General features: G+C 38.4%; 1 protein-coding gene across 1 annotated transcript in view; it reads left to right on the top strand.

The window, feature by feature from the left end:
* LOC110214854 (PWP2 small subunit processome component) overlaps positions 1 to 22172 on the top strand; it is a 38699-nt gene that overhangs the window by 2335 nt on the left and 14192 nt on the right. The window contains exons 3-14 of the mRNA XM_020995940.2: positions 345 to 439; positions 1324 to 1423; positions 1760 to 1903; positions 3718 to 3853; positions 6431 to 6660; positions 11895 to 12038; positions 13107 to 13177; positions 15518 to 15654; positions 16688 to 16836; positions 18089 to 18236; positions 18850 to 19000; positions 20246 to 20426. Coding sequence (XP_020851599.1) covers positions 345 to 439; positions 1324 to 1423; positions 1760 to 1903; positions 3718 to 3853; positions 6431 to 6660; positions 11895 to 12038; positions 13107 to 13177; positions 15518 to 15654; positions 16688 to 16836; positions 18089 to 18236; positions 18850 to 19000; positions 20246 to 20426 — 1686 coding nt within the window. The remainder of the gene's footprint in view (positions 1 to 344; positions 440 to 1323; positions 1424 to 1759; positions 1904 to 3717; positions 3854 to 6430; positions 6661 to 11894; positions 12039 to 13106; positions 13178 to 15517; positions 15655 to 16687; positions 16837 to 18088; positions 18237 to 18849; positions 19001 to 20245; positions 20427 to 22172) is intronic.

The following is a 22172-nucleotide window of genomic DNA, read 5'->3' on the forward strand; positions in this document are numbered from 1 at the left end:
CCCACAAAATGACCCTGTGTACATTTTATTTGTACTTATATGTATATGTATGTATGTATGTATGTATGTATGTATGTATGTTGTCTTTCCCCAGAGAATGTAAGGTCCTTGAAAGCAGGGGCTATTGTCTTTTTGTTTTGCTATCTCCAGCACCCACCACAGTGCCTGGCATATGGTAGTTTCTCAATAAATGCTTGTTGATTGATTTGATTGACTTGGTTAGGCCTTCAGATCAGATTCTGGGTTAGGACCAGAGAAAACAATGTTGTATTGTCATTTCTGTGTAATAAGGTTTAAAGACTGCTTGTATTCTCTCTCTCCTGATTTTTCTTTTTTTTTTTAAGCAACAAGTCTGAAACCCTGCCTCTGGCGACCAAGTATAACATTAAGTGTGTGGGACTCTCCCCAGATGGCTGCTTTGCCATCATCATTGATGAAGGTAATCATTTAGCATATGTTTCAGTTTCTTAAGACAAGGAAATGTAATGTTGGTAAATCCAGTCTTTGTCTGAAGCTGTTATACTCCATTTGTGTCTTTTGTGGTAACCTGATGCTGAGTTGAAATGCATGAGTAAAGTCCTTTTATAACGAATATCATAATCATATAAACTCAAGTTTACAAAATGCTTACCTCATGGCACATCTGTAGTGCAAGTTATCAGTGTGGATTGGCATATGCTTTGCAACTAAGGGTCTTAGAAACTTAACCTGGGGACACCTAGAGGTTAATTGACTTCTTAGAGGTCACACAGCTGGCCAAATCCATCCTCAGACACTTAGTAGCTGTGTGACTATAGGCATTACTTAACCTCTGCCTGCCTCAGTTTCCTCACTGTAAAATGGTGATAATAATAGTTCTTGTCTTCCAGTGTGTTAAATGAGATATTTGTGAAGTGCTTTGGAAACTTTAAAATACCAATGCTAGTACCATATCATCATCATCATCATCGTCATCATTGTTATTTGAAGGAAGGGTTGTCATGTGGAGAAGGGATCAGACTGTTCTTTTTAACTCCAGAAGGTGTAATAGGAGCAATGGATGGAAGCTGGAAAAGGGGCAAATTTAGGTTTAATTTCAAGAAAAACTTCCTAAAAATCAGAGTTGTCTAAAAGTGGAATGGGCTACTTCAAGGTGGAGGGAGGGCAGGGTTTCCCTTCCTTAGAGATCTTTAAGGATGGATGAACATTTTGTTAGATATTTTTAGTGGGGATTGCTTTTGTGTATGGATTGGGTATGGCCATGGATTTCTCTTCCAGTCTTTAGACTCTGTGATTCTCTTTTTCCCTGTTCTATCTGTCAAGTAGTTCTTGTTTTAATTTCAGAGGGAGCAGCCTTGCTTGTCAGTTTGGTTTGCAAATCTGTGCTGCATCATTTCCGCTTCAATGGCTCTGTTCACAGTGTCTCCTTTTCCCCAGATGGCAGGTAAGGAAATGCTCAATTTATTGGAAGAAGGAAGAATGGTATGTCTTTTATTGCCCTTTGGATATTTTAAAAATGTCTTTAAATTGCATCATTGTCAATCAGCACTGGATTATATAGACAGAGTTGAGGAATGGTTGGTAACACAAGTCATTTGTGCTCTTTGTTAAGGTAGTTGCTAACATGTTTATTTTGATAAGAGTTTGCAGTTACTGGGCTGAGAAGTTGAGTTATCCTAACATTATCTATTCTTCTCAACAATAGCAGTAATTTTGAGGTTTTTGTTTTAAACTTGTTATATTATATATGTATATAACTTTTTTGCTATTTGTTTGGCAGGAGATTTGTGGTGGCAAAAGACAACCTTGCCCAAATGTATTATGCCCCTGGAAAGAAGCGAGAATTTAATGCCTTTGTCTTGGACAAAACTTACTATGGGCCATATGATGAAACCACATTCGTTGATTGGACTGATGATTCTAAGTAAGTATTTCCATGTGTATTGTTTATTGGTGATGAATGTTGCTAAAGACCTTGTATTGTGAAGAAAGATGGGAATCGGGACATACTACTAAAACACCATTTGTTGCTTTATAAGCCTTATTCTGATGACAAACTTCCAAGTAGACAGTCTGGATCTAATTTAATTAACTAGCATGTCTAGGTTACAGCAATATTTTTGCTTGAAAGAAATATTTTTATTGCATCAGGCAGGAAAAAACTAGACTCTTGTGGTTATAGATGTAATTTTTTTTTTTAGGCAATTGGGGTTAAGTGACTTGCCCAGGGTCACACAGTTAGTAAGTGTCAAATGTTTGGTCTGAGGCTAGATTTGAACTCAGGTCCTCCTGACCTCAGGGCCGGTGCTCTATCCACTGCGCCACCTAGCTGCCCCCTATAGACGTAATTTAAACCTGAATCTTTTTCTTTGCATTATGTACATATACCTTGCATTTGTGACCAGTAGGAATGGTTCCTGAAATATTCAGATAAGTTTTGTAGTTTAGATGTTGCCTGAATGTCATAGAATTGCTTTCAAAATATTGGTACCATAAATAACATTTCATAAGAACATAGATACAAAGTTGGAAAAGATCTTAGAAGTCATCTCAGTCTGACTTGTTAATTTTACATGTGAAGAAACTGAGGTGCAGAAAGCTGCACACACAGATAGTGCAAAGCTGAGCCGGCATTCAAACTCAGATCTTCTTTGGTGTAGGTACATAGGAGATGTGGCCAAACTGACTCCAGGTACGCCAGCTTGCGCGTTTTTTCCCTATGGGGTGGTGTGCTGTATGGCATACAGAGTAAAGTGTAGACATTTTAAAACAACACCTGCACCTTCACATTTATTGTAGTTCTTGGTAAAAAGATTTAATGGAGCAGTTTTCAGGTGGCAGAGTCCCTAGAGGTTTGAGGCAGATGGTCAAATGTAATCTGTTAAGATTTATTCTTCTCTTTCTCCCTTTATATGATAGTTTATTTTCATTTGTAAAAAATGATGGATAGGAAGTTGAGTAGTGGTTAGTGAACTGGCCTTGGAATCTGAAAGACCTGGGTTCAGGTCTTGCTCCTGACACATATTAGCTGTGTGACCTTGGTCACTAGCTATCTTCCTCACTTTGGTTACTACACCTCTCTTAATGCAGCCTAAAATTATCTTAGTTTTTTTTTCCTGCTTCTTATTGACCTTGAAGTCTTTTTGATATCTACCCAGCCTTTTTTTTATTTTTTAAAGAAGTGTTATTTAGTTATACCCTTACCCCTCTATTACCCTTCTTCCCCCTGCCCATTCTAGGAAAATTGCTTATAAAATAGAAACCAACTAGAGAAGTACAGGCATGATGGTGAAGGGCCTTAAGGTTGTGCCATATGAGAATTATTGGTGATGTAGAGAAGACAGGACTTAGGGGAAATATGATAGAAGTCTTCAAATATGTTAGTGGGATTAGGCTTATTCTGCTCAGTCCCAGAGGGCAGAAATAGGAACAGTGGTTGACAACTGCAGAGAGAGAACTTTAGGCTTGATGTAATTTTCTAACTAGTAGAGCTCTCCAGATGTAGAATGAGCCCCTTTAGTGAAGTCTTTCTCACTAAAGTCTTCAAGCCAGAGTTGGATAACCACTTACCAGGTAGGTTGGAAAGGAGGCGCTTGTTCTGATATGGACATGGTGACCTCTGGGCTCCCTTAGCTTTCCCTGAGATTTTATATTTATGGTAATGTGGTGATCACAGGCTTTGTTAGTGGGATCATAAAAGACTATATAACTTGAGTCACTTTTTTTTTGTGATTAAAGGTGCTTTGTGATTGGGAGCAAGGACATGACGACCTGGGTGTTTGGAGCAGAACGATGGGATAATTTGATCTACTATTCACTAGGAGGTCACAAGGATGCTATCGTCGCCTGTTTTTTTGAAGCTGGAAGCTTGGATGTATGTAGACAAGCAAATATCCATTGGAAAACTTTGATTCAAACCATAGATGCTGATAATGGCTTCATTAAAGAATTGTGGTCTGGAAAAGCAGGGAAGTGGAAAAAGCCCAAGGGACTTTCTAGTCAGTATTTCAACTGCTAGGTTGAATATCTCTCTTATCCTTTTTCGTAATAGCTACCTGCTTTGCTGCTTGAGCAGGCCTTCTCATACATATGTTCCCCACTTCACCTCTTCCTTCCTGATATTGATATGTACCTATATATGCTTTTATCTATTTACATAACTATATATCTTTATATTTATATTTTCTTACATATCTATATCTATCCATCCCTCCATCTATTACCTTGAAGAAGTGGGAAGTGTACTTTAGAGTGCATAGATATGAGAGATGGAATCTCAGAATCTTTATCTTCCAACAAGGCCTACTTCAGGTTTTACCTCATCTGTGAAGCCTTTTCTGATACCCCCAAATTGTCATAAGCTGTAATTTTAAGAGGGAGAGTGCTTCTAATAACATAGGGAATCAGAGAGGGTTTCACAGAGGATATAGAACCTGAGCTGGGCCTTGTTAGAGGGATAAGGAGGGAAGTGTACTCTAAGCATGAAGGACAACCTATAGGATCTCACAGACCTGTGGAAGGGAATTTCACACCTGAGCAAAAGCTAGTCTAGTCTGGCCTTAGTGGAAGTCTCAGATAGTTTATTAGATTTCTTTGCTCAAAGGGACCTTGCCAATTCTTTTACTCCTCAGTTATTTTTTAAAATAATATTATATTTTCTCCCACTTACATGTAAAAACAATTTTTAATATTATTTTTTTAAAGTTCAAGTTCCAAATTCTGTCCCTCCCTCCCCTTTACCTCAGATGGTAAGCAGTCTAATATAGATTTTGTGCAAGAGAACTCAAGCAAAAAAGAAAGAAAAAAAGTTAAAAAATAGTATGCTTCCATCTGTATTTAGATGACATCAGTTCTTTCTCTGGAGGCAGATAATCATTTTTCATCATGGGTCTTTTGAGGTTGTCTTGGATCGTTGCATTGCTGAGAATAGTTAAGTTATTCACAGTTGTTTATTGTACAGTATTGATGTTACTGTGTACAATGTTCTCCTGGTTCTGCTCACTTCATTTTGTATCAGTTCTTCTAAGTTTCCAGGTTTTTCTGAAATCTGCCTTATAGCATAATAGTATTCCATTACATTCAGCCACAACTTGTTCAGCCATTCTTCAGTTGATGGGTAGCACTTCAATTTCCAATTCTTAGCCACCACAAAAAGAGCTGCTGTAAATATTTTTGTACAAATAGGTTCTTTTCCCTTTTTAAAAATCTCTTTGGGATACAGAATTACTAATAATATTGTTGGATCAAAGGGTATGCAGGTTTTTATAGCCCTTTAGGCATAGTTCCAAGTTGCTCTCCAGAATGGTCGGATCAGTTCACAACTCCATCAGCAGTGCTTTGGTGTCCCAGCTTTCCCACATCCCCTCCAACATTTATCATTTTCCTTTTCTGTCATATTAGCCAATCTGATGGATGTGAGGTGATACCTCAAATTTGTTTTAATTTGCATTTATCTAATCAATAGTGATTTAAAACATTTTTTCATATGACTACAGATAGCTCTGATTTCTTCTTCTGAAAACTGTTCATTTTCTTTGACCATTTATCAGTTGGGTAATTGCTTGTATTCTTATGAATTTGACTCAGTTCTCTATATATTTGAAAATTGTGGCCTTTATCAGAGATACTTCCTGTAAAAAATTTTTTCCCCAGTTTGTTGCTTTCCTTCTAATTTTGGTTGCATTGGTTTTGTTTGTGCAAAGTGTTGTAAATTTTATATAATCAAAACTGTCCGTTTTATATTTTGTAATGTTCTCTATATTTTGTTTGGTTCTAAATTCTTCCATTATCCATAGGTCTGATGGGTAAACTATTTCATGCCCTCCTAATTTGCTCATGGTTTCAACCGTTATGTATAAATCACGTACCCATTTTGACCGTATGTTGGTATACTGTTTGAGATGTTGTTCTGTATCTACTTTCTGTCATACTGTTTTCTGCTCCCCAGTTATTGATTCTGTCACATTCCCCACAATGTCTCTTTAAACCTATCTCTTCTGTCTTCAAGATAAAAAGAAAAACTGTGTATCATGAAATTTTGCAGAGTTCTATAGTTATGGAGAGACTATTAATGTCAGATTCCTAATTTATGAAGGTACAATGATAAAGAGACCAAATGGTAGAAAACAGTTTCTGAGGGCAAAAACGTTTTGTTTCTTCCTTTAGTTTCTAAAGTTAATGTGACATAAACAACATTGCCAAAAATTTTGTTGATGAAATTCTTTCTAAGACATTCTGTTACCCTGCCACTCAGTTTGCCAAGAAAAGGTTTTGTTGTATCAATTAAGTCTTTTTTCCTATTCTTTTTAAAAAGATCATTATATATTGAGAGCAATGATTGAATTGATTTCTTACTGCATTTACTTCCTTTCTTTGTGGATTCCATGGAGGGAGGGAGTAGCTGGCAGGAGAGCATTGCCTTTTTGCTAACCTGTATGTCTTGGTCTGACAGCTGTACACTTTGAGCCAAGATGGGGCGCTCTGTGTGTGGCAGTGTGACACTGAGCTAGATGGCCTGAAGTTGAAAGCTCCTAAAGGTTGGCGGGCAGACATACTGCAGAGGGATAAGGAGGAGGAGGAAGAGGATGACGACATAGAAAAAGAGGATAATACCATTCGTGGAAAAACTGTTTCGGATGATGAAAAGAAAAAGGATAAAGTGAAATACTCACATGTGGCAAAGTAGGTGATCTCTCTTCCATCCTCTTGTTCAAAGAATTAAATTCAGTAACTATTTATTTCAAGCAAATGTTGGATGCTTTGGTATATGAGGCACCTCTTGTGTGTGTTGCCCTCTGCTGGTTTTCACGTTCTGAGACCAGAATGGAGTGTCCCATATGCTCAGCTGTTTCTGCATATGGTAACTTTGGTACATCATTAAGCCTCTGTCACTCTCTATCTTCCCTTTCCATTGTTCCTTATGGGACTCCCATTCTGTTCCTAACACACTGCTTTTCCTTTTTCACTTCTGTTTTCTTGCAGTAATGGAAACCTCACTTCCGCCAGAAGACACAGTGTCCCTGGTCACCCCTTCAAGTACTGGAAGTGCTTTTTCTTGTGCCCCTGGCACTTGTCCAGGAGGCCTGGGTAGGCTTGTTGCTACTCATTGCCACTTCTGTACTCTTCCCTATCAGAGAACTTGGCAGGTTCTCCTTTGAGATTTATTCCATCCAGATACTTATTTCATCCTCTATTTAGATCCCGGTGGCAGTTAGCTACCAGCCACGAGGTTATTCTCTCTTCTTTTTTCAAGTTCAGTACCTGATTCATAGTCTTCTCCATCCCAACTCCTGTCCTTGTACCTGCACAATTCAGTTTACATGTTGAGGCCCCTCAAATACCTTTGCTTCTCACTTCCTCAGTTTTCTTCATCTTTCATGATCTGTACCTTTACTCCATTTTAGCCACTTTCAGGGATGGTATGTCATCTCCCACAAGCATTCCTTGGCCATTTTAGTTCTTTCAATCTGTAACTCTCAAATTCTTTCTGAGAATGACCTCCAAGGCCTTCCATCTCTCCCTGTGTCACACTTTTCTTAAAACTCTTCTTTACTTCAGTCTCTAGTAACTCCGCTCTTCCCTGCTGCCCTAGGCCATCTCCTCTGCTGTGGCCCCCGTCTTCTCCCTTCAACACTGTGATACTGTAGTGTACCAGTTAAGCAGCTGCCTTGAATTCCTGGGTCCTTGTTTGTTTGTTTGTTTTCAATTTACAACAGTACAATTTAATGTTACTTAGATTTACAAGCAGCTTCTATTATGATACTTTAAAGCATGATTGAGCATGGAAAAACCATTTGTTGGACTGACACTTAATTCTTAAAAATGACATGATAGGGAAGTGAATAGTTCTGTTTAAAAAAAAAAGATGCCCACTTTGATAGTACAGAGGAAAAAGTAAGCTTTTGCTCTCTACGGAACAAGTGTACAACTTGCCACATTTGTTGCATTGCTATGGACCTATTTCCTTAACAAACCCCCTCCCTAGATTATTTCTACCATACATCTCTGTCCCTACTCGCGTGCTGCTGAGTGCTGCTAAAGGAGCCTGTATTTGTTCAGTACAAGATTATGATATGTAACCTCAACTGGCCCCTCCTGTAGTAATCCTTTTACCTCCCCATCATGCTTCCCACACCATCTGTTCCATACTTTCTTTCCTCAGGCCTCTCCTCTTCCCCTGTCCTCAGCAGAGGACTTTGTCTCCACACGTAAACACTCATAATTTAGACCCTTATCACTTTTTGCTTGGGTAGTTCAGCAGCAGCCTCTTAATTGGTCTTCCTACCTCCAGTCTCTCCCTTGTTCACTCTGTCTTCCACATAGCTGTGAAAGTGACATTCCTAGAGGAGGTCACTCCCCTCCTCAAGAATCTTCAGTGGCTTCCCATGATTTCTAGAGTAAGTAAAAATTCCTCTAGCTTTTAAAGCACTTCACAGTATGGCTGCAACCTGTATTTCCAGGTTGATTACTCATTATTCTATGTTAGGCCTGTACAAACTGCAACCAGCCAAAGGATTTCTTGTGGGCCACCAGAAATCCTTTGGTGTGCCCACAGGCCACTTGTGGCATGCAAGCCTGCTCTATGTCATGTCCTCTACCTTCCTGCAGAAGTGCCTTCCTATTCCTTGTGCACAAGGTGGCCCTGTGTGCTTGGAGTGTTCTCCTTCGTCTCTGCCTTCTGGAAGCCCTAGTTTAGAAGGCTCAGCTCAAATGCCCCTTCCAAAAGAAATCTTTCCTGATTCTTTAATCATTCATTTTTCTCTCTCCTCCCCATTACTTTGTATTTATATTGTATGTACTTTGCATTTACTTCTCTGTATATATGTTTTGTAGTATCGTAAGGGACCTTACAGGCCATCTGGTTCCATCCTCTCATTTTACGGATGAAGAACCCGAGTCTGAGAGAAGTTTTGACTTACCCGGTGTTGCACAGGTAGCAAGTTACAGACCTGGGATTAGAACCAAGAGTGGGATTTAAATCAAGGTCCTTTGCCTCCAAATCATTGTCTTTTCCAGTGTCCCATGCTGCCTCCTCAGTAGCATGTAAGCTTCATTTGGGTAGAGGCTGCTTATTTTGTCTTTGAATCCCCAGCATCTGTCACATAGGACATGCTCAATAATTGCTTGTGGAATTGAGTTGTCATTGAAATAGTGTAAGAAGCATGTGGTCCTGAAAATATTTTCCTCCTATTTGCAAGGGTAAAATTTTTAGGACAGTAAACCTTCCTTTGTAGCTAAGTCCAAATTGTTCATGCCTCCCTGAACTTTGGGAATTTGCTTCCCAATCAGGTTGTATGTGGTGATGTGTCCCTGTGTGAATGCGTGACAGTGAGATCAGAAGGAGCGAGAATTTGGTGAATGTTAATAGCTCTGCTGTAGGATTAAAAGTGGTAACATGTCAAGAGCTAACATCAAGAGCAAAAGAAACATTTCCTGGCTCACTCAGGGATTGTTCCCAGTAACACCTTTCCTTTAACGTGTGGAAAAAGCTTAGGAGTTAGGCAGCCTGGAGTCTAGTCCTAGCTCTAGCTAGGGGACCTAGGCAAGGTCATTTTAATCTCTTTGAACCTCTTTCCTCGACTATAAAATGATTGCATTGGATTAGATGACCTCTATAAGAGTCCCTTCTATCACTAACATTCTAAGGTTTCTTGTTGCTTGTTCATGGTGACTGAAAAGGAAACATATAAATTGAGTGCTTTCCCTTCATTGTGATTTGACTTTAAGTAATAGTTATTTGTACACCACCTCTTTGGTATATAGTGCTGTATACAGGCACTGTGGGGAATACAGGAGCAGACTTAAAAATACTGCAGTGTGGCATAAACTCCTTACATGGTGTGGTACAAAAAGGAATGTCATAGTGGGTAAGATTTTTAAAGGAGAAGTGAATGTGTGCTGAAGTGGCAGGAGGAATATTAGAGGAGGAAGAGGGGAACTTACCAGGCTTTTTTTAAAAAAAAATAGTGTTTTGTTTTTTCCAATTGTATGTAAAGACAATTTTTTAACATTCATTTAAAAAAAAATTGTGAGTTCCAGATTTTTCTCCTTCCTTCCTCTGCCTTAAATCTGACTTTTGAGAATGGATTTAAGTAAGTGAGGAAAAGAGCAAGAACAGAAATCTTAGCCAGAATGCTCTTATGAACAGAAGTGAGGAAGAAGTAGTCATGATGGTATTGCAACAGAAGATTCTTGAAAGACATAGGGAGAAAGGAGCTTTGTAAAGGGATACTGACCATTAGCTATTAGCACTTCTTAAACTGTGGGTTGCGACCCACAGTTTAAGGATTGCTGAAGAGGTTGGAGTGGGAAAAGTTTAAGAAACACTAGGCTAGCCCACGTGCCATCTTGGAGCCATACGCTGTACATTACTAGTTACTGGTGTAGACAATGGAGAGGTTCTAGAAGACAGCACAATCTCAGCATTTATTATTTTCACTCAGTTTTTGCAACATTTAGGTGTATTTAAGGGAATCAAAATGGCGCAGTAGAAATGCTCAGGATTTGAAGGCAAAGGATTTGGGTTTGGGTTCTAACTCTACCATTTGTGTCTCTGTGACTTTGGACAAGTCATTTAACCTCTTGTCCTCAGTTTGTTGTTTCAGTTGTGTCTGATTCTTCTTGACCCCTTTTGGGGTTGTGTCTGATTCTTCTTGAGCCCTTTTGGGGTTTTCTTGGCACAGATTCTGGATTTGCCATTTTCTTCCCTGGCTCATTTTATGGATGAGGAATCTGAGGCAAACAGGGTTTTGTGACTTGTCCACACAGCTAGTAAGTGTCTGAGGCCAGATTTGAACTCAAAAAGATGAATCTTCCTGACTCCAGGCCCAGCACACTATCTGCTGCACCATTTAACTGCTCATTCCTTAGTTACTTCATCTGTAAAATAACTGGGTTGGACTTGATGACCTGTAAAGTCTTTTCCAGCTCTTAGTCCTATATCCAGTACAGTGCCTAATAGCCTCTTTCAGGATAATTGGATCCTGCTTCCTAAGATTCCATTGGACCATCTAGGACATCCCCAGCCCCAAAACTAATAAATCCTGGAGAGATGAATTCAAAATAGCTAGAGGTGTAGCCTGTAATTTGTTCTGCGTACGTGGGTCTTAACAAATATTGCTTTATATTGTAATTATTTATGTATTCCTTGAGGAGAGCAGGACATGGTATCTAGGGGCCAGGCCTTAGAGTCAGGAAGACCTGGTTTCAAGTACTGTCTCTGACACACAGTAGTTCTGTGATTAGGCATAAATAAATCAGATAATCTCTTAGTGCCCAGTCCACTCTCTTAGCATGTGGTAGAGATGGATTTCCAGTCTGCATCGGTGATAGAATTTCCACACCAAGAGTTGCTCATATTGATGAAATCATAGATTTGGACTCCAAGAAAGGGTATACTTTATTACCTGATGCTCTGCTGTAAACTTCTGGAGGGCATGGGTTATCTCTTACTTCCCTTTGCTCCCCAAGAACCTAATACTCCTTGCCTTACACACATATAATAGGTACTTGGTAAATATGTTTTTTTGGGGGAAGAGCAATTTGAAAGTTGATGTCACAGTTCATACCTGAGCTGTGATGTGGTAGTGGTGCTAATGAGAGAGACATAATAAACATTGCAAAAAGATTTCAGATTGATTCATTTGGAATCTCATAGGAGAAGGCACTTTAAATGTGAGCAGTACAGAAGAGAATAACAGATGATGGTAGATCATCACTACCGCACAGGCCTTGTCATAAGAATTGTATTCACCTTCTATTAAACTGACCTGTTTTGTTGGGTTGTGTCCATACAAAAAAATACTTTGACCTGAAGTATCCAAATAATTGGGACAACTGTATTAAGGTTTTGTGTATGTGCGTAGCCACCTGAATCTTTTTCTAACTATAGTTCTTTGATCTTCACATTGATTTAGGTACTTCTTCAACAAAGAGGGAGATTTTAATAATCTTACATCTGCTGCATATCACAAGAAAATTCACCTTCTAGTCACTGGCTTTGCTTCTGGAATCTTTCATTTACACGAACTACCTGAGTTCAACCTGATCCACTCCCTGAGGTGAGTTCATTTGCCAGCTGTTGGTGGTATATATTGGAAAGTCTATTATAGCGAAAATCCTCAGAGTTCTGACAAAATGAAAGAACTTTTGAGTTAGCTGAGAGTACTTAGAGCAAAGAGTTGTGGCATTGGTATTTTTCCAACTATGTGATATAGTTTTCTTTTCCTCTGTGACGGAATTTCTGTAGTGAGGAATAATCTCTAATGAAACCATTAGGGAGTCAAGCCAACTTGTTTAGCCCATGAAGTTTAAAAAAAAAATACATAAATTCTACATTCCATGGTAAATTCCGAAGAGAATTAAGATTTCGAAGCTTTCACATTGTCAGGTTGCTTAAATTTATTTATTAAAATGTCCCATATTAAAACATATGATTTGCACAGTGACAGCAGTGTAGATAATCTCTAACTTAGAAATTTGGTGATAAATATTTATTGATAAGTTTACTCAATTGTCTTTCAGTGAGTTTAGTTTTTCTTTTTTTTCCTTAAGTCTTTTTTAGTGACTCTTTGTTGTGGGGTACAGTTAGTAGAGTTGGCTCACTACTATCTTCTCTGTCATCTTTCTGGTAGTACCACTCTATAATTTCTGAAGCAAATTAGAGTATAGGTATCTCATTCATTTTGCCTTAGAATACCCATTGAATCATTTCAGAATTTGATAATCTAGTATGTGGGCAGTCTCATCATCATCATCATCATCATCGTCATCATCATCGCTAGTATTTATGTAGCACTTTAAGGTTTGAAAAGAGCTTTATAAATATTATCTTACTTCATCCTTACAACAACCCTGGGAAGTAGGTACTCTTATTATCCTCACTTTACAAATGAGGAAACTGAGGCAGGAACTGGTTATCCAGAGTCTTATGGCTAGTTAAGTGTCTGAGGCTATATTGGAAGTCAGGCTTTGCTTATTCCAGGCCCAGTGTTCTTTCCATTATACCACTTATGTGCCTTGTAAAGTATATAATCCACAAAAATTATCTTGATCTCAGAAAACTTCAGTTAGAATTGCTTTTTGTTCTTTTTTGTCCCTATTTATCTCTGTTTTCGTCTCTCCTTTAGTATTTCAGATCAGAAGATTACATCTATTTCTATCAACAGCACAGGAGACTGGATTGCTATTGGATGTCCAGGTTTGTGTCTCTCGTGGCAGACTGTACACAGAATATTCACTTAATTCTTGTCCCCAACAGACTTGGGCTTAGCTGCTGGAGCTGAAGTTAAAGCTTCCAGCTAGATGGTCATTCAAGTTAGTGCAGTTTGAGCATAAGCCAAATCACAGGCCCTTTACTATTAAGGAAAAGCTCAGGTAATACCCAAGAGGTGGCTGTGACTTCTTTTATAATCTTTGTCATTGTCAAGTCTCATAACAGGACTTGAAGGGAGTCATGTCTGACTTCAGTTAGGAGGTTTTATGTATGACAAGACATAAGGCAGGATTTGAGTGCTGAGCTTTGTTGTTTATTTTCAAGAATTTTTTTTGTTATGAATTTAACATAACAAACAATTCAGTATACAAAGAAATACAGAAAAAAGGATCTTATATGAAACTGAATTTCTTTTGTATACAGTTTGTGTTTTTTTCCCCATATATATTAATTTTTAGCATGCCAGTACCCACGTGGTCCCACTTGTCTCTGTCCTCTTCTGACTTTGGCTATCTTCTGGCCATTTAAAAAAATGTTTTCATTTCTTTCCTTTCTTCTTTTCATCACTGTCATTACCCACCAATTCCTGCACCACTTAACTTATCCTTCTCCCAACCCTCCCCCAATCAAAGCTCTTCCCTTGTGACAATTTGTAGTGAGACAAAACAGACTTAGGCCATTTCTGACAGTGATCGCGAGACATAGCCATGCTTCATAACATCAATCTTATGGAGGCATGATTGCTCATTGAATTGATCAGAATTAGGTCTTTCATAGTAGTTTTCCTTTAGATTATTGTGGTCATCGTATCAATTGTTTTCCTGGTTTTGCTCTCCATGAGTTCATGCAAATTTTCCCTAGATTCTCTGAACCTGTAATAATCCCGTATGTTTATATGCAGTAATTTGTTTAGTGATTCCCCCACTTTAATAGTTCTGTGCTATAGCAAAAAAATGCTGCTATAAATATTTTTTTACTTACTGGTCCTTTTCTTCTTTCTTTTACTTCATTGGAGGCATATGCTTATCAGTGGCAGCTCTGGATCACAATCTATGGAAAAAATTATAAAATATCAACACTTTAGAAAGAAAAATAACTTAAAAGACTTAAGAACGCCAATTCATGTAATGATTAATTACAGCTCCCAAAGACTTAGGATGTTTTTTACATATTAGGAGAGTGAGACTATAGGTGCGAAATGAGACAAAGTCAGCGTGTATGATGGTTTTTCTTCACTATATTTATTGATTACAAAAAAGAGAATATGTTAAGAAAAGGAGTAAGAATTATTGGAGGTTATTGGGGGAAAGTAGTGGTGGTTATATTGAACAAAGAATATGAAAGTATCATTGAAACATTTTAACAATATACAGAAATCAGAAGAAAGTTCAGGAAAGGAGACAGAAGCAGGGCAATTTTGGAACTACCAGGTTAAAGAGTGTGTGTGTGTGTGTGTACACACATATGTGTGTATATACACACATATTTTAAACATGGTATATGTAACATTTTTTTTTAAAGTTTTTAAAGATGCAGTTCTACCTCTCACCCATCAGATAAGCAACCATTACAAAAAAGGAAAATGGCTAGAATTGCAAAGGCTATGGGAGAACAGGCACATTACTTGCGTTGCTGGTGGAGCTGTGAATTAAACTAGCTGTTCTTTTTTAGAAATTTTTATTTATCTATCTGTCTGTTTGTCTATCTGTCTATCTATCTATCTATCTATCTATCTATCTATCTATCTATCTATCTATCTATTTCAGGCAGTTAGGGTTAAGTGACTTGCCTAGGGTCACGCAGCTAGTGTGTCAAGTATTTGGTCTGAGGCCAGATTTAAATTCAGGTCCTCCTGACTTCAGGGCCAGTGCTCTATCCACTGCGCCACCTAGCTGCCCCTTAAACTAGCTGTTCTAGAAAATAATTTGGAACTATGATCTTCCCCCTTTCTGTCCTGTTATTTTAGATAAGTCTTTGTAGCTTTTTTCTTTTTTTTTTCTTAATTCTCTAAAGGCAATAATATTACACCACATTTGTATGCCGTAATTTGTTCATCTATTCCCCAGTTGCTGGATACCTACTTTGTTTACAGTCATTGCAACAACAAAAAGTGTTTCCATAAATATTTTTGTATGTATAGGACCTTTCCCTCTATAATGGTAACCCTGGGTCAAAGGATATGCACAACTTTTTGCCTCCAAATTGCTTTCCAGAATTAATCACAGTGTGCTTGTTTTCCTAGAAGCCTTCCAACAATCTGTCATTTTCCTTTTCTGTGATCTTTGTCATTCATTTACTCACTTCTGATGTTGTATTGGTCCCCAGGTCTGGGTCAGCTGCTGGTATGGGAATGGCAAAGTGAGTCCTACGTACTGAAGCAGCAAGGTCATTTCAATAGCATGGTGTCTTTGGCCTATTCTCCTGATGGACAGTACATAGTGACTGGTGGCATTGATGGAAAAGTAAGCTGGGGATTTGTTATTAGCTGTAGTTAAAACCAATGTTAGCCTGCTTTTGTAAAGCTCCAGGGTAATGTAAATTGCTTATTCTAAAGGTTCCTCTGAAAGAACTGTTTTGCCTTTTGTTACTTAACTAATTCATAGATCCTTAACTAATTCATAGATAAATAATTCACAGATACTCTTTGAGGAGTGTATATGTGTGGTCAATTCATCATCCCATGAATCTGAAATCATATAGCTGTAGTTTAATTCATAGACAGAAAGAAGAATTAAGTAATTCCTCGTATCTTCTTCCACTTGCAGAAAGAAACAGTTTAACTACTTAATTGTGTGTGGTTAAGTCTAAGTATTCATATATTTTGAAATATTCCTGTTAAAATTCAGTCTTGTATGTGTCAGTATTTGGTTGAATTTAATTATCTATGGTCAGCATCAGCTTTCAAGTCACTACTATATTGGTAAATATAGTGGGACTGGTGAAGTACAGTTTGTACTTTCAGGCTTCAGATTATGGATGGATTTATTTATTTCAGTTAGACAAATTTTTTTGCCTTTTTTTTTAAACTTTTTGGCATCATTTCTCTGTTTGGGTTAACTCTGAGGACAAGATATATGGGGGTTGAGGCTAGGGACAATATTACTCTTCCCATTTTGTCAACTCTGATCTTGATTGACTTGAAGTCTGTGACAGTGGTGGTGTATTTAACCCTTGGCACCAGTGTGAGAATATGATGTGTGACAACATTAACGCCACAGAAATTTGAAAATTTATTTCAGTGAGCTCAATTCTTCAGAGGTTTCTAGTTCATTTCCTATACTCTGATGTAAAAGAAGCCTTTTGAAATTGGATTAAAAGTACAGAGTTCAGCTCCCTTTTGAACAGCAGTTACAGCTAAATATGTTGCAAATATGTAGTAACAATCTATAATTAAATTCAGTATTGAACTTTAATTGCTCTTTTGGGGATGTGAGTGGAACTTGTAAGAGTATTATAAAGTCCACTGAGATCTTCCACAAACCCTTTCTGTTGCAGGTGAAAGTATGGAACACCTTGAGTGGGTTCTGCTTTGTCACATTCACAGAACACACCAGTGGGGTCACAGCCGTGGCATTTACCTCCACAGGTTATGTTATTGTTAGTGCTTCTCTGGATGGAACCGTGCGAGCCTTTGACCTTCACAGGTAGTAAATTCTTATGTTGTATTAAAATGTAGGCTCAGAATTTTAGAACTAGAAGGTATCTTAAGGTGACCTAGTACAGCTTTTATTTTGCAGATGAAGAAAACAAAGCCCGGAACATCTTTTCTGAATTATTTTCCTTTGTACTCATTAGCTGAAATTTAGGATGGGAAAAAAAATATAAGTTGTCAGTGTTCTTGGGTACCACAATACTGTTTCTGAAACACAGGTTGAGAATAGAACCAAAAGAGTATCAAAGAATCTCAGAACTGGAAGAAAACTCAGTGGACATTTTGTCTGTTTCATACCTGAACAGGAATCCTCTCTAGAACATCTACACTAGAAAAATATGTAGTAAAGAGGAATCCATGACTTCCTGGGGCAACCCATTCCATGTTTCCATAACCCTACGGAGAAGTTTTTCCTTATATTGAGTGCTAAAATTTGCTTCTCTACAGTTACCACACATCATTTCTAGTTTTGTCCTCTGGGGCCAAATAGAACAATTAGAATTTCTTTTCTGTGCAACAGTCCTAGAAATACTTGAATACAACTTTCCTGTTGCCCTGTGTCTTCTCTAGTTTCTTCAGCTCATCCACATTCTGTTGTTCACTATCTTGGTTGCCCTACCCTGGGTTGCTGTTTGTGGCTTATGTAATTGGATACAATGTGGCCAGTGTGGGGTGAATAAAGCAGAGTACAGAGGGACTGTTTCAACCTTTGCTTTGGATACTGTGCTTCTATAAATGCCCAGGTCAGGTTGGGGTTTTTAGATACTATGTCACATGACTGACTCATTAAGCACTAAACCCCTAGCAGGGGTGGGGAACCTGCAGTCTCAAGGCCCTCTAGGCCCTCTGACCAAATCCAAACTTCACAGAACAAATCCCCTTAGTGAAAGGATTTGTTCTGTAAAACTTAGACTCAGTCAACAGGCTGCACCCAAGGACCCAGAAAGCCACATGTGGCCTTGAGGATGCAGGTTCCACACCTCTGGACTAGAGCTATGTCTCACAAACTTGGCTGGGCTTTTCTTTTCTATTTTGTACTTGTCAAGTTGATTTTTTTGAGTACTTGATATCTATCCCTATTAAATTTCAGCCTGTCATTCTAGCCTGTTGAGAGTTCTTTAGGTACTGGCTGTTACATAGCGTGCTAGATATTGCTAATGGCGATACCTTCCTGGTATTTGTGAAAATGCCTTGGTAAATTAACAATGGCATTAAAATCTTTTATTTTTTTTTTCCCCTTGCAGATACCGAAACTTTCGCACGTTTACATCTCCTCGCCCGACCCAATTTTCTTGTGTGGCTGTGGATTCCAGTGGTGAAATTGTTACTGCTGGGTCTCAAGATTCCTTTGAAATCTTTATATGGTCTATGCAGACTGGTAGACTCTTAGATGTAAGGAACAGAACTTAACATGTAATAAACCCTTGGTACTGAAGCACAATGCGAAATGTGTGTGGGGTTTTGAGGAGAGTGTGGTTGTTGTAAATGAACAATAACATACCTATTTCTTGTTAGTATTACCTCACTTTGAGCAGAGAGAGCGTTAGAATGGCAAGAGGGAATTCTTTACTCTCTCATTCATCTTGGCTGGTAGTGGGAGAAGGCAAAATTTCAGAAAATTCTGATGTTTTTAATAGCTCTTAACGTGTAGGTAAACACAGCATATTTTATTTTTATTAACTACCTAATTTTCTGTGGCGCTTCCCCAGATGGAATTAGGATGTACTGTCATTCAAGAGGGTTAGGACAAAAGAAAGAAAGGGTATTGGGAGGATGGGGTGGGGAGAGAGAGAGAAAGAGAATGAAAAATGGAGAAGTGAGTATATGACAGAAGAGATTGTGTGGCTTCCCAGGAAGCCAAAAAGAATTATATTTCTAAATCTGAATATATCCGTGGTTAAATCACATTGTTTGACACAGGGGAGTAGAATTAACTTTGCTTATCACATTACCGTCTTCTCATAGTATTCGTTTCCCTTTTCTTTGTAAATGAAAAATTCTTTAGGTTTTATCAGGCCATGAAGGCCCCATCAGCAGTCTGTGTTTTAACCCAATGAAGTCCATCCTTGCTAGTGCCTCTTGGGATAAGACAGTGAGATTGTGGGACATGTTTGATAGCTGGAGAACCAAGGAAACGTTCAATTTAACCTCAGATGGTAAGTTTTATCTTATTTCATTTCTCAGTAAACTGTAAGGGTACATAATGGGATGAGGTTCAGATTTGTGACTTTAATTTGTAAGATGTTTTTCACTGATTATATTTTTATCAGACTATTCTTTAATTGTTTTGTTTTTATTTATGTTTTTTAGGGGTGGTATGGTATTCCAGAGAGGTCAGAAAGTTGGTCTGTGAAGGCTGGGGCACAGCCACATGCTTTAATTGTCAGTGTTTTCTCTGCCAGTACTAACTTGTCAGTACTATCCAAACATTGGCTGTGTTTTGGTTTTAGGCTTTGGTCATTCCTTTTCTTGGTTTCCTCTTCCGTATTTGAGCAGCAATGAGAAGGAGAAAGTAACCACAAGTGACAGTCCATAATGTTCTCTGTCTGCTTTTGGATATTACTAATCAGTTTCGTCTTGGATACTGAAGCACCACTTAAACCTAGCACTGCTGGTGGGGATTATCTAAGCTCCTTCATCTCCTGTAACTGTTCTGTCTTCAAGGCCTCTTGGTTTTTCATAGCATCTTCCTACTGTAGACCAGGCTCTGATCCTCCCAACATCTAGTTTATCTTTTTTGTCTGTTATTTGGTCTTCCTTGTTCCATTCTATCCTGGGGTTTGTTATATAAGAGAGAAAAAAGTTTAGCAAAACTGTTCAAGTCCAGCTTTATATACAATGTTCTCCACTGCAGAGAAGGAAAGGAAGTACATTCCCATGTCTTTTCATCAAGGCCAAGTTTGATCATTATAATTATTATTACATATTATAATATATATTATAATTCAGGTTCTTTCCCCTTCTGTTTGCATTTTTGTAGTTGTGTGTGTTACTTTCCTGGTTCTCCTTCACTTTGCATCAGTTTGCATGTCTTCCCATGCTGCTCTTTATTAAATATATTCATTTTTTCTTACAGAACAGTAAACATTTCATTACATTTAAGTATCACAATTTGTTTGGCAATTCCCAGTTAAAGGACATCTATGTACTTACAAGTTCTTTACTACCACACACCTAGAAGTGGAATATTTGGGTCAGAGCCTTTAGGGTGCATACATTTTTCTGGGAAACATGCAGCAAATAAGCTTAATATGTTCTTAGGAGTGGTGAGGAAACTGCCTTGAGTGCTCTAGGAAAAATCTGAGGCTCATATATAAACAAATTGTAACAGATTGTTTCCTCAGCAGAGAGCATGATTAGTGCGGACCCTGGTTCTGAGTTTGTGTTCTTTGTCTTTTCAGCTCTTGCTGTGACTTTTCGGCCAGATGGTGTTGAACTGGCAGTGGCTACATTGAATTCACAGATCTCCTTCTGGGATCATGAAAATGCTGTGCAGATGGGGTCTATTGAGTGCAGACATGACCTGAAAGTGGGCAGAAAAGAGCTGGACAAGATAACAGCCAAGCATGCAGCCAAGGGGAAGTAAGTGTATCCTCCCCTGGAGACTGATGAATGGAAACAGAGAGCTGGGATGCAGTGAATGTCCTGATGTGCTGGTTTGTGGGAGGCAATGTTCATCTAATGGAAAGAGTGCTGAACTTGGAGTCATGAAATGACCTGGCCTTTACACTTGTTAACTGTTATGTCACTGGGCACAAGCCACTTAACTTTGCTGAGCTTCTATTCCCTCATCTGTAAAGTGGAGATAATATGTGTAACATCTACCTTATAGTTTCATGAGGAAACCACTTTGCTGGTCTTAAAGCACTATGTAAAAATGAGCTATTATTTGTAATAAATGGCTTTAAGATGATGTCCCAAATGGCTGTTAGTGATTTATAGCCATTCTTCTATTTCTGAGAGCGATTACTACTAGAAGGAAAAAATTATAATTTTACTTTGAAAATCCTATTGCTATTTTCTTTGCCTTGTGGATAAAAAAAAATATGTGCTGCATTTTTGCATAGACACAGCTTGGTTATCCGAGGTGTTCTTAAATTTCAGTCTTTCTCATGTTAAGTGTGATGGAATGAAAGATCTTTGGTCTTGCAATCAGGGGATCTGAGTCCTGGGCTTGGTTCTGTAACTAAATTAATGACTTTGGCAAGTAACTTAAACTTCTTAGGTTTTAGTTTCCTCCTCTTAAAGGGAAGGGAGTGGGTTTGACGAGATGATCTTTAAGGTCCCTTTTATTTCTGTTGTGATTTTAAACATTGGTGATGTACATCATTATAATAATCTGAACAGACAAGTTAGAAAACTGAATCAGCCTTGGAAAAAAATTTAACAGCTAATTAAGTGAGTCTGTGTCAAATGCATGGTAATGCATTTCTGGTAATGTTCTCTTGCTAGCTAATAGCTACTTCTTTTTGAAATAGTGAAGGACTTGATTAGTGGATTATTGAGGAGGGAGATCCCTTGCATTTCTCATCCCACCTCAATGTCTGTTCTATTTAATTAAAGTTGTTATTTTGCCTTTTGGAAGAAGGCCCTAATTCTTAATTCCTTTACATTGTGGATACAGATATTACCTACTTGATGGGATATAAGTTTGTAGTTGAGTTACTCATTTAGCATTTATTATCTCCTGTGTGTTGGTCATTGTGCTAAGCACTGACGAGGCAAAGAAAGGCATAAGACAATTCCTACTCTTAAGGAGCTTATAATCTGAGAGGGAGGTAATATACAAACAACCATGTACAAACAAGATATCTGTAGGATAAATCAGAGATAATCAAGAGAGGGAAGGCACTGAGGTTAGGAAGGTTGGAGAAAAGCTTCTTGCAGAAGATAGTCTTTATTTTTTATTTATTCATTTATTTTTAGGCAATTGGGGTTAAGTGACTTGCCCAAGGTCACACAGCTAGTAAATGTCAAGTGTTTGATCTGAGGCTGGATTTGAACTCAGGTCCTCCTAATTTCAGGGCTGGTACTCTATCCACTGTGCTACCTAGCTGCCCCAGAGTATAGACTTCAGCTGAGTCTTGAAACTAGTTAGTGAAGCAAAAAAGCAAAGATGAGGATAGAGAGAAGGGGCGTGGGCAGTAAAAATGCTCCGTCAAGAACTGGGGAGTCTTGTCTAGTGTAGAGGCATGAAGGTGGGGGGAGGGGAGAGAGACAGAGACACCTTTGAGAAACAGAAGGAGAGAGAAGGCTGGATGATAGGGAAGCCTCAATGGGCCTTGAAGGGCTGGTAAAGATGAAACTGAGGGCAGCACAAACCCTTAG

This window comes from Phascolarctos cinereus, unplaced genomic scaffold (genome assembly GCF_003287225.1).
Source record: "Phascolarctos cinereus isolate Bilbo 61053 unplaced genomic scaffold, phaCin_HiC Scaffold_726;HRSCAF=1367, whole genome shotgun sequence".
Classification (NCBI taxonomy): Eukaryota; Metazoa; Chordata; class Mammalia; order Diprotodontia; family Phascolarctidae; genus Phascolarctos; species Phascolarctos cinereus.